General features: G+C 48.0%; 2 protein-coding genes across 3 annotated transcripts; one reads left to right on the top strand and one right to left on the bottom strand.

Moving 5' to 3' along the window:
* Nucleotides 1–1,314: 1,314 nt before the first annotated feature.
* On the bottom strand, nucleotides 1,315–8,814 carry LOC104341338 (oxidative stress-responsive serine-rich protein 1). 2 transcript variants are annotated; one of them, XM_086474777.1, is made up of 4 exons: nucleotides 8,776–8,814; nucleotides 4,765–4,890; nucleotides 2,876–2,989; nucleotides 1,315–2,130 (listed from the first exon to the last, which is right to left on the bottom strand). In XM_086474777.1, the coding sequence occupies exons 2-4, from the start codon at nucleotides 4,839–4,841 to the stop codon at nucleotides 1,437–1,439; spliced, it is 885 nt and encodes a 294-aa protein (XP_086330903.1). In that variant the 5' UTR covers nucleotides 4,842–4,890; nucleotides 8,776–8,814; the 3' UTR covers nucleotides 1,315–1,436. The 2 variants fall into 2 exon arrangements, with proteins under 2 accessions (XP_086330903.1, XP_086330904.1); XM_086474778.1 differs by lacking the exon at nucleotides 8,776–8,814 and adding an exon at nucleotides 8,080–8,114.
* A 168-nt stretch (nucleotides 8,815–8,982) lies between these two features.
* LOC104341044 (oxidative stress-responsive serine-rich protein 1) lies at nucleotides 8,983–13,818 on the top strand. Its single transcript, XM_086474659.1, has 4 exons — nucleotides 8,983–9,033; nucleotides 9,677–9,797; nucleotides 11,463–11,573; nucleotides 12,242–13,818. The coding sequence occupies exons 2-4, from the start codon at nucleotides 9,721–9,723 to the stop codon at nucleotides 12,924–12,926; spliced, it is 873 nt and encodes a 290-aa protein (XP_086330785.1). The 5' UTR covers nucleotides 8,983–9,033; nucleotides 9,677–9,720; the 3' UTR covers nucleotides 12,927–13,818.
* Nucleotides 13,819–15,528: the final 1,710 nt, after the last annotated feature.

The following is a 15,528-nucleotide window of genomic DNA, read 5'->3' as shown; positions in this document are numbered from 1 at the left end:
GTACTGCCACAGAAACAACAAAAAAAACCCAAGAGTAGCACCAAGGGATTTCATAGGGAAATGTTTGTCTTCTGCAGACCTTACAGGTCAGAAAAGTTCAGGTACTGCAAATAGCAAAGACAAACTTCACAGAATTCATCTCTTCCTCAACAAATTCTATTATTTGATGGGATGCTCCTTTAATACAGACATATGTATAAAAGGCAGATTGGACTGATGCACACAAAGTATGGCAAGCTGGCTGTTTTTGAAGAAGGTTTCAGGAAGAATGAAAGGCTCCACCGATATTTTGGACCTGGCACCAAAAGTGACAATGGTTTAGTAAAAAGACTGCAGGGGAGGAGAAAGAAAACACAGTGCTCAGGATTTCCCTACTGGGCAGCTGACTACCATTCACTCAAGTCTATGGGTCTTAATACTTGAAGGGTTATACTTCGTGTTAGAGAGCAGGCTGAACAAAGCTAAAAAAACACCCAAAAATACCAGAGTGCATGAATGAAGACCACTGAAGTGAGCAAATGCGGTTTTGGCCTTCAGAAAAACCACACTGAACAGAGTCCCATCATCTCATTTCTCCTTCGGTTAACCGAAGCAGCCACCCCCCTGAAGGAAGCCGGGTATTTCTCCTGCTGCAGGCAAGTCCCTAAGGCCTGTCGGACGCTGAACAAAAAGTTACACTTGCTTTACGTTCTCCGCTAACCAACACTACAGAGATCAGAAGAACCTTTTGTAACAATCTTGCTTTGATCGTCCAATTTTTTCTGATCAGGCAGCCTCGCAAGCAAATGTTATGTTAACCTCAGAGCATCTGACTACATCAGCATCATTAAAGACAAGGCAGGAGGATGCCTATTCAGCTGATCAGAAATAAAGCCTCTGTAGGCACAATGAAATAACAATGGCTCCAACGCAAGAAAAGACAACTCTGTCTCCTAAATTGGCCTAGAGCGCTAACAGTACCAAGAAAAGGACAGGGAACGGTCACTGCTTTATGAAATAAAACCAAAAGCACAAGCGTCCAAACCCACACGTCGAAGTGTTAACAACCTGAGATCAAAGCGATTTCAAAGCAGCTGAATTACACCAAGTTCCTCACAATAAGAGCTCTGATCACCAAGCAACCTAGAGACTTTTCCAACAAACCGAAACAGGAAGAGTTTGAAATCAAAGTAGAATTTCCCAAACATTAGGTCAGTTAAGTATAGGCAGGTACGCTCCAAACACATTCACCGTGTTTACTTCACTATCTATTCCAACCCTAAACTACAATGCTTAAGCTAAACCGTTTGTCCAGCTCGAATAATGAACATTAGCTAAGATGCAAAGAAGTGTTTTTATTGCAAGCACAGTGAGCAGGGAGCGGGTTGCATCTCACACGAGCGTGACAGAGGGCAGATTTAAACCACCCACCCTTCTGATTTTAGTGCTCATTGCTGTTAGGTGTACATCATTTCTGCCATGTGAGACATTTTCTTTGGAATATACAAGTAATATTCCATGTATCCCGAAAGATCTTCAATAGTCACGTCATCCACAAAGGCCCTGGCTTGCTCAGAGCAAGAGCGTGGAGAACTTGAAGGAGTTCTTGATGGCAAAGACTGGGAGTGATCCTCAGAAACTGTTCTTCTGTCAGGTGCCAAGGGGAAGGTGTTCTGCAAGCCAGAGAATTTGTACACTTCCATATCTTGCCATCGTTTACACTGACAGGCTTTATCTGCACACGCACACGGCTTATTCGTGTTCAGCTTGGACATGGACTGGAAGTCAGAAAGCTCTGTAGTCTTTAGGCTTGCTTCAGGTCCCAGAGGAACGGCAGCTGGAGTGGTCTCCTCTCTGTCCTCTGACGCCGACTGTGTAGCAGAAGCTCCCAAAGACTCAACACCAGCTCCCTTCTGGCCATCGTCAGGAGCAACCCCACAGGGCTCACGTGCACACGCTTCCTTTGGGACTGGCATCCCAAAGGCACTGCTGTCGTCCTGGGCGTCAGCCTGGCTCTTGTGCACCAGCTGGTTGCACGTGGAATGTGGTTTTGTGCTGCAATGGATAAACTTGGGAGGATGAAGGATTGGGGACTTGGAACGCCTGCGACGCTGGGTTCTCACAACTCCTCTTGAAGGCTTCTTCATGGACCTACCACGGAAAGACAGAAAAGGGAGTGAAGACTCACTAAAAGACTTCTTGCTGGATTACGAATAACGTTGGGCAAAATCTCTACTGCATTTATATTGCATGCAAGAGCTTTAAGCTCAGAGTATTTGCTCAGGATATTTTGCTATCTTGGAATTTGACTTTGTTCTAGTCAAGCAGCTGTATAAAATACAAAAGGAACACCTGAGAAATGAAACAAAAAGCAGGTGCTTTGAAGGTTAGAAAATGAGTAAAGCATATGAGACGTGACAAAATAACCTCTAAGAGAAGAACAAAGCACAAGCAGACAGCACAAAACTAAGGAATCAAGGGCAAAGGGTGGTTTTGTTTCAATAGATGAGCATGAAGTTCTGCATAGAGACTCCAGAAATCAATTCTTTATTTTAATCTAGTTCCCAAGGCACAGTGACAGCTTCTGCAATGTCAAACAACAATTCAAAGAGATGCATTCATGATTGTCCGATTCAAAACCAACACTCCACATTTATATTAAGAAACATCTATAATGTTTAGCAATCTACAGCTGAACAGCATTTCCTTTCACTTCACATAATTGTAAATAAGAATATTAGTCACATATGAACAGAAGAAGGTGGTGTAGAGGATTTTAAACAGTCCTTTAATAAAGAAAACACAGGTCCCTTGTTTAGGGCTGCAGTCTATTTAACATTCCCTTTCAATGCACAGTCTCATTTGAAGCAGCCTGATAATCCCAAGCTTCTCTTACCCATGCCAGGTTTCCTTAGAATTACACACGTTCTTAGGTTTGGTTTCATCTGCCACTGTTCTAACTAGTGCTCTTGGACTTGTCCCTTCACCCACAGAGAGGGAAGCAGTAGATCTGGGAAAGACAGAAGGAAAAGTTCACAGCCAAGACTGGTTAGCATTATGAATACGGAAAAACACACGAATCTTCTTTCCCAAAAAAGATTGCCCCAAATCATTTGCAGTAGGTCTTAAAAGACCTGCCCACAAGGACCACCCAAATCAGAAAGATAGGTTTACACATTCCTATCTCAAGGGTTTGTATAACGGACTCTTTCAGCAAACATTCAGCAGCTAGACTGCGAACCCGAACTCCACGTGTCAATGACAAAGCACACACAATGGCTTCCCGGGAGAGGGGAGGGGAAAAACACCATCACTGAAGAAACATGTGTCTTTTTCCAGAGACAAATAAGCCATTCTTTCCTAAAAATAAATGTTCTTTGGACATAAATAGACTTTGTTTAACTGAAGAACACTTAAGCCTCTGTGTAGGACAGCAGAAGCTAAAACTCTTCATACTATTGCAAGTTCAATCACTTGAGCAACGAAGTTGTGTCAGATCTTCAACTTCTGTTCAAGCCAAGCACCTTAGAACACTCACTAATGTCTCCAGTGATATAAATTCATCCCAGACTCCCCTTTTCAAGGAGCGGCAATAATCCCAAGGACAGTTTTTTCAAGCTGCAACTTCACATATTACACTGGAATTCACAAGGAAATTATTTTCCAAATACTATATTAAATTAGTTTGTAAGTCCCCACACACGGATCTAGGACAAGGTTAACTAATATTTAATAAAGTTCAAACCATCAGTCAAACACCTGCTATTTTCCATTTAAAGGACAACGAACAAGAGAGCAGAAAATTGAGGGCCAACAGCAAAAACTCCACAGTAATTCAGTATGCCTGACTGGGGGGGTAGGACTAGACAAACTGAAGAAACGAGAAGCATTTGCATGATGATTCATGTCTAATGAGTTTAATTACTTAAATGAAAGATAACTTTAGAAGGCCATCTACTCACCATCGAAGTTCGATGGTAATTCTAGTTACAGCCTTGGTACTTACATCCTGCCTTACCTACACTTTCATTTCGGTTATCGGCATAACTGCATCCCTGACAACAGCCTACTGAAACACAGTACTGCACAAGGAATATGTAATGGTGCACATTTGACACCAGACAAACAGTATATAGAAGCTTTTTTGCTTAATTTCAGATAAAAATGACCATCACCAACAGAAGACACATGCTGCTTGCGTTCTGCTACTTGGGACAGGGAGGTTGAGCGCTGCGTGTCGGATCTCCCACTAAACAAGACAGCACAAAAAGCATTCTTTCCCATTTAGTGATTTTGGTTATAAATAGGAAATTTGTGAATGACAGCGATGAAAATAGTTTGTGTGGGAATCGAGTAGTGAATCTAATTCTCTCCTTTACTGACATGGAAAGAACATTTCTCTCCCGGGAAAAGATGGGAGTTTATTCTCATGACAGACCTTCAGAGCCATGACAATATGCTAACCTCAACAGCAGAGTTCTAGTGCTGTGGCCCTAACCTCTGGCAGCCAGATTCATGCCAAAATTCATTTCAAGCACGTTGTCAACTGCTGACTATCATTAGGTTTGTTTCAAGCCTGTTGGGAGGTAACAGCAATCAAATCACAGCTCCTTGAGAAGTGCGCTCGTTGGCTAGTGAATTTCTTTCAGTTGGTTTAACCAGAAGGAAGGCTTTCAGTGCCTACCCTCTGCAATGACCTCATTCCTTCACATTTCACAGCAAGGGTGTTCCCTTCCAGTCCCTTTGTAAAACGTTAACTCTGTACGTGCCTGTGGTGTCACTTACCCAGCTGGGTCAACTCTTAGTTTTTTGAACGCCGTCTGCAGGCTTTCCTCTTCTCCATCCTTAGCTTCCGTTTTCATTATTGGGATGGCCAGAAGGTGACAGGGTTACCATGTACCACTATACAAGCTGAAAAAGACATAGGAAAGCAAGGACCAATGCCCTGTTAAAAACATTAGTTGCCCGGCAGCATCGTAATACATGAAAATACACCCAAAATAGCACACCGAGCACATAAAGCTGAGGTCATTCTAGTAGAACATTTTTGAAAGTTGATTCAGAACAAGCTTTACGATATCCAAGAATGGAACAAACAGTCTCTTGTACAACTGCACAGGTGAATTAGCAATTTAAAGCAAAATTTGGTGTCAATAGTGTCTCGCACATCCGTCACAGTCTAGACAGACTCTTCTGTTTGCCTTGTGGTGTTACCAGAATACTTCCAGAGGAGGTGAAAGGTGAGAAGGGACAACACCAATACAAACCGTAGACTTTCCACAACCGCTATTTCCAACTTTGGGACTTGATGTTACACATATACCTAAAAAACCCCAAACCAACAGGTTCTTCTTAAAACAAGACAAAATTTTAAGCTAAACTAAATTTTTTGATCTTATGTCTAGATCCCATCAAGAGTTACACAATCCTATCAGAACATGATATTTTGATTGCAAATAGCCACTAAAATTTACTGATATCAGCTCTTGAACAAAACCAAATGCAAATAGGAGTACAAACAGCAAACAGTAAGCCTTGTTTTAGGTAAAAAAAAAAAAAAAACTGATAAAAACTGTCTGATTTTTTTTTTAATCTACCCTGGTCATCATTTAATCTAGCTACAAAGGAATCTCAAATCTTTCTAAATTTGATGCTCTTCAGCGCCTTACAGCTCTGCAACCACATGCACATCCTACACCAGCCACACTTCCCCTAAAAAAATACTCAATAAAGGTTTGCTTCCTTCGCATGGGCTTGGCTTTTGCTGAGCAGAAACCACCGACAGCAGCGAGTCTCAGTTCTACCCCAGACTGCCTCAAGCTCAGCGTTTGTTGGAGTTTCCCTGGCCGACCAGCCTGCTCCATTTTGACTCGACTGCTTCTGGTAAAACAGGGCAACTTGGCGTGAGCACCATTACCGCAAGAGCCTTGGGCCACACCGTTGTGTGGGTCGTGGTGAGATCATCTTCTCAGTCTTTTTTTTTAAATTGCAAGGCTGTCATACTCAACAACATTCTACAATGAAACTAAATTTGGTAGATGAGGGCAGAGCAGCAGATATTTTCTACCTGGCCTTCAGCAAGGCTTTTGGCACCGTCTCCTGCAAGACCCTCACAGAGAAGGTGACGAAGCATAGGCTGGGTGACCAGTCAGTGGGGTGGACCGAAACATGGCTGAACAGCTGGGCCCAGAGGGTGGTGATCAGTGGCACAAAGTCTACTAGGAGGCCAGTAACTAGCCGTGTACCCCAGAGGTCAGTACGGTGTCCAGCCCTGTTTAGCACCTCCATTAATGATCTGGATGGTGTGGCAGAGAGGACCTTCAACAAATTTGCTGACGACACCAAACTGGGGTGAGGGGCTGGTACACCAGGGGTCTCAACAGGCTGGAGAAAGGGGCTGACAGGAACCTCATGAACTTCAACAAGGGGAAGTGCAAAGCCCGGCCCCTGGGGAGGAAAAAGCCCGTGTGCCAGCACAGCTTTGCAGAAAAGGCCCTAGGGGTCCTGGCAGACACCAAGATGGACGTGAGCCAGCAACGTGCCCTTGTGGCAAAGGGACCAACAGTATCCTGGTGGAGGGAGCTGATCCTTCCCTGTTCAGCACTGATGAGGCCACAGCTGCGGTGCTGTGTCCAGCGTTGGGCTCCCCACTGCAAGAGGGACACTGGCATCCTGGAGAGAATCCAGTGAAGGGCTGCTAAGATGCTGAAGGGACTACAGCATCTTTCCCGTGAGGAAACGCCGAGAGAGCTGGCACTGCTCAGCCAAGGGAACAAATGGCTCAGGAGGGATCTCACCAATATATATAAATACCTGAAGTGTGGGCACAAAGAGGACAGGGCCAGGCTCTTCTCAGTGGTGCCCGGTGCCAGGACCTGAAGTCATGGGCACGCACTGAAATGCGGGAGGTGCTGCCTGAGCGTAAGGAAACACTTCTTTGCTGTGAGAGTGACTGAGCACCAGCACAGGCTGCCAGGGAGGCTGGGGAGTCTCCCTCCTTGGAGATATTCAAAAGCCATCTGGACAGGGTCCTGAGAAACCAGCTTGGGGTGGCCCTGCTTGAGCAGGGGGGTTGGACCTCCAGGGGTCCCCACCAACCTCAACCGTTCTGTGATTCTGTCCCTTCCTGAAGCTCTAAGAACCCCTCACGAAGGTAACCAGCCAAACCCAGCAAGTGGTACCAGCTCCTGTAACGAACACACTTACACGGAGCACCAACTCTACCTAACAACACAGCAGTAACGCCTGCAGTAGCACTACTTTTACCAACTAAGCACCAGCTTTTTTGTAGCATGGAAAAGAAAAGGTCTCGGTGAAGAGCAAGGAACAACCTGAACCTCTGCAGCTCAGTTATTTATGCAGATACAGGGTGGTAATTTCTGCTCCCTCACCACCTCATTCCAGCTGGAGGCGGCAGCTCTCCCTGCTGCTGTTTCAGCTGCTCGCTCGGCCATGATTTCATCTGGACGCCCTGTACTGCAGACAGCGCCTGTGACACACACGGAAGGCTGATGCATCATCACAGCTTCAAGGCACACGCTGTCCAGTGAGTCAGACAGCAAGTAAACATGAGAGGAGGAAGCTAACGCAGAGGCTGACAACATGATATTCATCTGAGCAAGTCATTATTTTACGTACTCTCTTAGGTAAATACTACTGCTCTTGGGAAACATATGGTCCCTACTTCAGTAAGATTTTTCCTTGGCCCAAAAAGAAGACTCTTTAAAATAAAAAAAATCAGCCTAAAACATTTTTTTTAAACACCAAACCCCTGGATTATATAACCTTAGCAAGATAAGAGTAAAATGTTTTTAAACCACTGTACATTATTAAAAACATACTACCAGTCTTAGACTAAGTGTTTTATCATGCTGCCCGTCATCACTAACCCAGTCAACCCTCAAAATGACGCAGAATTTATTCAGATAAAAACTGACTCACTCTGTGATAACTAAGTACAAGCTTAAGCATTTTAGATGCACCAGCCAACTAGCACTGACACCAAGAAAAAATGAATTACTGTGAGAAACAACAAAAGCTTAATGTTATGTCAAAAACCACATTGAAACCTACGGTTTTTTCTCCTAAGAAAATACACACCTGGCCCTTCCCATTTCATTCCCGGCTGTTCCCAGCACTACAGGACTACGAACCTCCCCTGGAGCACCGCAAGGCACCCGGCGCCACTCACACAGCTACGACGGGACAACCCAGGAGCACAGCGGCTCGGTTTTAAGGAGGGGCGCGCAAAGGGATCAACAGCCCCCAGCCGGCCCCGGCCCAGGCCTCCGGCACACACCGGGCAGGGCCGCCGCCCGCCGCGGGGCAGCACACGGGCAGAAACGATCGGCAGCGGCGGTCCCCGGCCGCCCACACCCGGCTGCCGCCCGGCTGCCGCCCGGAGTCGCCCTCCGGACGCTCCACAGGCTTTCACGCCCCCCCGTACTCGCCCGCCCTCAGCCCCGGGGAGCCCCGGGCCCGGCGGCACCTGCTTTTCACCCCACAACCCCGAGGCGGGGCCCGGCGGACACCTCGGCCACGCAGCTCCGGCCGAGCCCTGCCACCAGTGCTCGGTCCTGACCCCCAGCGCGGGGTGGGGGAGGCCCAGTCGGCGGCGGCGGTGACTCAGCACAAGCGCCGCGCCCCGCTGGGACTTCCCCGGAGCCCTCTACTCCCGCGGGGGGACCGGCGGCGGCTCCACAAACCCGCAGGGAGACGGCGGCCCCGTTGGCACTGGCCGCCGGGGCAGAGAGGAGGGACCCGCGCAGGGCAGGGCGCCCCGCCGCCCGCACTCACCGCGCCCACCCGAGGGCCCGGCCCGGCCCCGCCGCCTCCTGCCGGGCCGCGCCGTCCGGATGAGGCCCGCCCCCTCCACCGGAAGCGACGGCGGCCGGGCGGGGGCGGAGCCCGCCCCTCTCGCGCACGCGCCCTCGGCAGGGCGGGGGGACGGAGGCGGGGCGGGCAGCTCGCCCGCGCATGCGCGTCGCAGCGGGACTGTGACCTCACTTCCTGTTGTGCTCCGAGCCCCTGGGAGAGCCAGGCTGGGAGGCGGCGGTGAGTGAGCGCGGGGGGGGGGGGGGCGGACACCCCCCGCCCCACCGGGAGCGCCGTGCGGGCGGCGGGAGGCGGCCCTGGGAGGCGGGGGAGAGGGCCCTCCGCGGGCCTTCCTGCCGCGGCGGTGAGGGGAGGCGGCGGGGCCGTTGGCGGGGCGGCGGCGGCGTGAAACCGCGGCCCGGGGAGATGGAGCGTTGCGCTGCCGGGGGCTTCGGAGCCGTCTCGTAGACGGGGGCCCGCGGGGGGTGCGACGGCAGCGTGGCCGTGTGTCAGGTCTGGCGCTCGTCCCGCTCGCCGCGCCGGTGCGCTGTCCGGTTGTGGCTAGGGGCGTGCCGCGGGGCCCGGCCGGCGGCGGCGGCGGTGCCCCGCTGTCGCTGGCTGCTCTGGCGGTGCTATGCTGACGGCTGGAGCCGCAGCTGCGTTAGCTGGCAGTGTATGTCGTCCGTTCACCCGGTAGAAAAAGAAGGCGCTTCGTTACGTTTGACCCTGTTCTGAGAAATGAGAGTTTGGAGTTCACGGTGAAAAGTACTGGGCAGGTCTGGGCAGGAGGCAGCGAGGCTGCCCGCAGAAGAACGAGCGTCCATTACGTGTGTTTTCTTGAGACCGTGTGTGTTCAGACCTCAGCATCAAATCCTGATTCCTGTTTGCTCTGTATGGCACAGCTGGTTACACACTGAGAGCCCATCCATGGACTTGGAAGCGAAAGATGAGGAGGAAGAGAGTCTGCAAACAGCTTTCAAAAAGCTGAGAGTGGATGCAGCAGGGTAAGTGAGCAACCAAAAGGACCGTGTAATTTGTTGGTTTCTTATTATGTATTTGTTTTCTACTGACTGTCAAAACAAATGTCATTTGTTGAAAGGTTCCTTACTCTCAAAAGGAGACAACTGCATTGCTGCAGATGAAATGCGGTCATTATAACTGTCCAATAGGCAAAGCAGTACTTTATTACTGACTAATTTGGACACAATATCCAACTGAAATTACATAGTGACTGTTTGAAAACATGAAGTGACTTGCCCAAAGCAGTGAACCCACTCTTCCCTGCTGTGGCAGCAGAAGTCACCTTGTGCGATACAGAACTGTTTTGTCCATGCGTGTAAACGCTGGTGTCTTCAGCCCCGGTGTCAGCCTTTACTGAGGCACGGGAAGGTTTGCTTGGGAAGTGTCTGAAGGATAGCACCCCGGCTTCGTGCTGTGCCGGCGAGCCCAGTCTCACTGGAAATAGTCAGGCTAAATAGGAGCACTGATCATTTCTGATTTCATGGGATTTTGTAGAGTAAAATATTTGCAGAGATTCTTACACTAAAAGCTTGCTCCATAACAAACTGGGTGCACTGATAATATGTAGTATAAGTGTCTTCTTTAAAAGTAGAAGTTCATAGAACTATGTAGTCTAACACTTTGTGAGGTAGTTCACTGGAAGTCTTTTGGGAATTCACAGACAAAAGAGAAAGCTTTGTATTGATAATTAATGTTACCTTGTAAATTCATTTCTGTAGCCATCAAAACTGCAAACTCATGACTTCCTCTGCATGTTCAAGTATATTTTGCTTTGCTACTTGTTTCTTCTGCTTCAGGGGGGCTTCTGTTAATGTGGAAAAAAGTAGGTGTTCTCCAACACGGCACTATGCTTATTAAGCATGCCACTTCTCATGGGTTACCAGTGACAGACTGTAGAGTTCTGGTTGATTCCTGGTGATACCTTGTTAGACATAAATAGATCTTGTTTTGCAGGCACATATTTTGAACAGCTCAAGTCTTGTGCCTAATACCTTAAGATCAACTTTGGGCACAGTACTTGGGCTCTTCTGCTAGAATTTTGGCCTCATTTCTAACGATTTCATATCCTGTGTTCCAGATCGCACATACAGCCATCATGAACACAGGTTTGCGTGCAGAGGCATTTATGTTTGTTGTCTGGACCTCCAGGGCCAGATTTTTTTCATTCCGTGTTTATCTGGGAAATTTAATGAGAATTTAATGAGAAATAAATTAGTATTCGGTCCCTGTCTGTTGTATGTCATCCACTTCTCCACTGACTCTTCCTCAGCCTGCTGCTGTGGGTTCCTGACTTTGCATTTTAGATGAGTAGGAGTCGTATCTTTAGCAACTATTGTCTGACCAGAACATTTGGAACCCGAGTTTACATTCCTGTAACGTGTCATTTTGGTACAAATAGGGCCTGACATCAGCCTCTGGGCATTTTGGCCTCCTTTCGTTTCATCTCCCCTATCTTTAGCCGCTTGGCTGAGGTCAGTGAAGTCAGGGCGGTTAGGTGGATCTCTGTAATGCCCGGTTCCTAACTGACTGGGAGGCAGTCAAGGCTGCAAACGTCCATGTCTGGGCTAAACATCTAAAGCGGCCGAGTGTAGAGCTCTGAAGCGGTGTGTTCAGCCCTGCTGCAACGTGGCCTTTCCCTTTCTACCCAGATGTGTTGCAGCTCTGTCTGTGGGGGACGGGACGGGTCTCAGGACGCCGACAAGAGCAGCCATGGATGGAGCCAAGCAGCAGACTGTCTGCTCGAAGGAGGCGTGGCACGGGTAAAACACACCGTTCGCTGCACCCTGCTCCTGTTTCGGGTCTGAGACATTTAACACTCGCGTACTGTTTCCAGTGAAAGTTGTTGATTAGTTGCTTCAACATATCTTTTCTCTCCTTTCTGTTACAAAACTTTACTGTAACTGTTTGATATGATGTTTTTAAGGGGGTTTCATCAGAGGCTTTAAAAACAATGTTACCTCTTAGAGAGGGTACCTAAAACTTTCTTTTCCACTGATTTCCTCAAAAGTCCTTTTTTTGAATTCTTACACCCTTGCAACCCCCTCTCACCCCTTTCTTGGGTTATTTTATTTCTGTATTGAAGTACCTGGATATTCAGTGCGATTCTGCCAGGAGCTCCAACTGATATTCTGGTTCTGCACTACGGTTCCGTTTAGGATGGCAAAGTATCATTTGCTTAACACAGGAGATTTTTGGGGAAGAACCCTTAAAATAGGTCTGTTTGTATGTCTCTTTCCTTCGGGGGAGTCCCAATTTCTTCAGACTCCTCCACTGTTCCTGTCAGAGATTGTAAGTGACCAGTCACCTGATTTTTCTAAGCAGATAAAAAAAATATTCCAAACCGTTTTTTTAGCCGCGTTTTAGAGCTTATCGAGCCATGGTGTAGATTCTGGAGTTACCTACTTGCTCACCTGTTACACCCCTGCAGGTGTGTGAGGAAGCCTTCCAGAGGGTCAGCGAGAGCCCCACGCCGCCGCCGCTCCAAGTCTCCCGTCCTGCACCCTCCCAAGTTCACGTACTGCGGCGCGAAAGCCAGCAGCCAGCTGAAGCACAAAGCCCAGGCAGACACGGCGAAGAGCAGCGTCAGCTCAGACGTTTTTGTCGCGGCAGAACCCGGTACGAAGGACAGGCACGATTGTCCCCTTGAGGCCCGTGATGACAGAACTGAACCTTTGGAGGCTCTCGCCGCTGAAGAGCCTTTGGAGAAGCCCCGCGAGGATTGCCCTGCTCTCTCCTCGTCCTTTGAAACTCGCTTGCGTTCTGGCCACACCTCAGACTTCCAGTCCTTGTCCATGCTTAGCCACGGCAAGCAGTGCCCCTGCAGGGACCAGAGGTGCCGGTGCCGGCAGTGGCGCGCCATGGAGGTGTACTCCTTCTCGGGGCTGCGGAGCGTCCTCTCCGAGTGCGAAAAGGCCGTGCTGGGAGCCCGCGCCCAGTCCCTGCAGAGCAGAGCCCCGGGTGGGACAGCCTCAGCCAGTTCTCCTCGCTCTTGCTCTGAGCAAGCCAGGGCCTTTGTGGATGACGTGACTATTGAAGATCTTTCGGGATACATGGAGTATTACTTGTATATTCCCAAGAAAATGTCTCACATGGCAGAAATGATGTATACTTGACTGAAAGCAATAGAGAATCCCGAGTCAGTTTGTGACAATGGTTGGGTTAAATGCCTTGTCAGTGCCATGTTTTCACTGTTGTGTGTTTGATTAAATGTTTCTTTGCCTCATACAGTTTAGTTTTCTAATAAAATGAAAAATGGAATATAGTTTCTGAGGTTAGTTCTAAAAAGAATGCACTAAATTCTGAATACCTTAACAAAAGCACTGTAGATCAGCTGAACTCCCTTTGGGTTTGTGCTGTGGATATTCAAGCTCTATATACCTTTTCGTTATGTTTTGGGGGACAAAAAGAAAAAAAAAAAAAAAGCCTTTTTAGGTTTTTTGCCTGAAATTTTGCAGTGTTTGGAAGGTTTGTTCTTAACGTATCCCAGTACTTAGAGAAGTGTTTCATAGCTACAGCTCTATCTGCCTCATCCTGCTCAGAGAGAAGAATGAGAAGGTGTCAGTATTTTGGACAGGATGGATCTCCTTTCCCTGAACACTGTCTGGCTCCTTTTTAGTTGGATCAGATTGTGAATTTGTTGGGAGGTCCAGAGCGTGCGGGTGTGTGCTTGGAGCCTTTCATAACCTAACTAGCCCACTCTTAAGTGGTTCTATTTTTCTGCAGATAAGTGAAACTCCTAGAAGCAAAAATATATTTTGTTATTTGTGCTTTACAGATGGGATAATTTAGGGGGCAGTGAAGCAGGCTAACAGTTTTTTTGGGCCATGCTGGCTCAGAAGTGGAGATGGTGGAGCCATCTATACAGATTGTTTCTGAGTATGTTTGATACACAAAGCAGCGTGGAAATAGGGTAAACAAGAAGTGTGTGTCATACAGGCTTTGTGGTGTAGAGCTATAACATTCCTTCTGGTTGAAAATACTGAAATAAAAAGAATTTGTTGCTGAGACTTGCATTAATAAATGTTTGTCAAAACCCAGCAAATTAAAGACTGGATAATTTGCCTTGCACTCATCTCCCCTCACAACCTCTTTTTTTTTTTTCCTAAAAAAAACCCCAACCCTGCAAGTGTCTTTCAGTGTCAGCTGTACTCATATGCTAAACAACCGGGCTTGAGTAAAATACTGTGATTTTTTACTTACAGGCTTAAAAGTTAGTGGTCAGCAAGCCAAGGAGTCCCAAGCAGTTGTTTAAAAATAGATTATAGCAGATGTAGACAGTTGACCTTGTATTCTGTGCTAGAGAAGTTTCAGGCATTCTAGACAATAATTGCTGTCTGTAGATGTTATTCTGCTCATCCCTAAAATTTGCACTATGAATCTGGGAAGTTCAGATTTAAGTTCACGTAAGTTAACGTAAGAATACAGCTGAAGCTGTTGTATTGCTCCTCAGTGCCACGCAGTTACTGAGTGTGTGATACTGGCTCGTACTCTCCAATTAAACCAGTTTCTAAATTTTCTCAGGTTAGTACTTTACGGTCCCCTTCCTTTACCTTCCTCCTCCCACACTATCCTGCGTACCCACACGTAGGGTTTTGGTTTTCTTCACTTTCGCACTGGCATAACATGTACTTTGATTTTCCATGTAAACATTTAGTACTGGTTATCTTTGCTGCTGCTGTGTTTCAGAGGCTGTTTCTGCTTCGGCACAGGGTGTCTGCTCACCTTTCTGTTCATGTTTTGGTTTTGCGCCCCCTTTAAAGTCTCTTGAAGGTGATGTTGCTGGTTGCAGTAGTTCTCCCTTTTCAACTGATGATTACCCTGCCTGTCGGTGAGGCTTGACCTGGAGTCCCTGCGTACGGAGCAGGGGCACAGATCCTTGCCGTGCACAGGCGCAGTTGTGTTAAACTGGTACTGGTTGTGTTAAACTGGTACTGGTTGTGTTAAACTGGTACTGGTTGTGTTAAACTGGTACTGGTTGTGGCCCCTGCCCTCTGCAGCTGGAGCCCCACGGAGGGGCACAGCGAGGCTCTTCCCCAGGCATGCGGCGCGGCAGCCTGGCTCTGTCACCTCACTGCAGCTGTTCCTGCTGCGGAGCACAGTCCCGCTTCTCTCCGCTAAAGCGTGCACAGACCCCTGGCAGGGGCTGGACCTTCAAGCGGGTGTTACATGAAACTGGTCGTGAGCGACGATGCTGGAAGGGCACAAGGGCGTTTTCAGCTGTGAGCAGGACAACGCGCAGCAGACCTGCTGTGGCCAGGGACAGGCGGAATCGGGGAAATGGTGGAGGTTAAACTGGTCCAAGATAAACACTGAAGTTTAGGGCTGAGGAGTGAATTCAGATTGCCAGAAGGCTGGAGAGGAGGGAAGAGTCCAAGAGCAGGTTCTCCAGGCACGTTTCTGAAGTGTTCTATGGAGGACAGAAGTAACTAATGGGGGGGGGGAGAACAAAAGAATAACTCAGTGGTTTTGTATTCTGCCTGAATTACTGTTGTGCTAGTGTTTAAGCACATCTAGTGCTGCCCGAGGCAGAGGAAGGGCAGATATTTTGGGTTTTCGACAGCAACTATCAATCAGGCTTGTAGCAAACCTACTGAAACATTCCTGCTGACGTTCACATTGCTCAAATCATCTCCTTTGGGTGAAATGACAAGCTAAGAGAGGCCCCAAGCTTACTGTCTCCTTCAAAGCCTTCCCAGTTCAGCTCACCCTCCACTC

Source organism: Leptosomus discolor, chromosome 17, assembly GCF_034619465.1.
Source record: "Leptosomus discolor isolate bLepDis1 chromosome 17, bLepDis1.hap2, whole genome shotgun sequence".
NCBI lineage: Eukaryota > Metazoa > Chordata > Aves > Leptosomiformes > Leptosomidae > Leptosomus > Leptosomus discolor.
Note: the sequence above shows the minus strand (reverse complement) of the source record. Positions and strands in the feature narration are given on the sequence as shown.

Coding starts and splice junctions, on each gene's coding strand:
- LOC104341044 (XM_086474659.1), top strand. CDS start 9,721: ATGGACTTGGAAGCGAAAGATGAGGAGGAAGAGAGTCTGCAAACAGCT. Junction 9,798..11,462: donor CTGAGAGTGGATGCAGCAGG/GTAAGTGAGCAA, acceptor CTTTCTACCCAG/ATGTGTTGCAGCTCTGTCTG. Junction 11,574..12,241: donor TCGAAGGAGGCGTGGCACGG/GTAAAACACACC, acceptor ACACCCCTGCAG/GTGTGTGAGGAAGCCTTCCA.
- LOC104341338 (XM_086474777.1), bottom strand. CDS start 4,841: ATGAAAACGGAAGCTAAGGATGGAGAAGAGGAAAGCCTGCAGACGGCG. Junction 2,990..4,764: donor CTAAGAGTTGACCCAGCTGG/GTAAGTGACACC, acceptor TGTCTTTCCCAG/ATCTACTGCTTCCCTCTCTG. Junction 2,131..2,875: donor TCTAAGGAAACCTGGCATGG/GTAAGAGAAGCT, acceptor TTTCCGTGGTAG/GTCCATGAAGAAGCCTTCAA.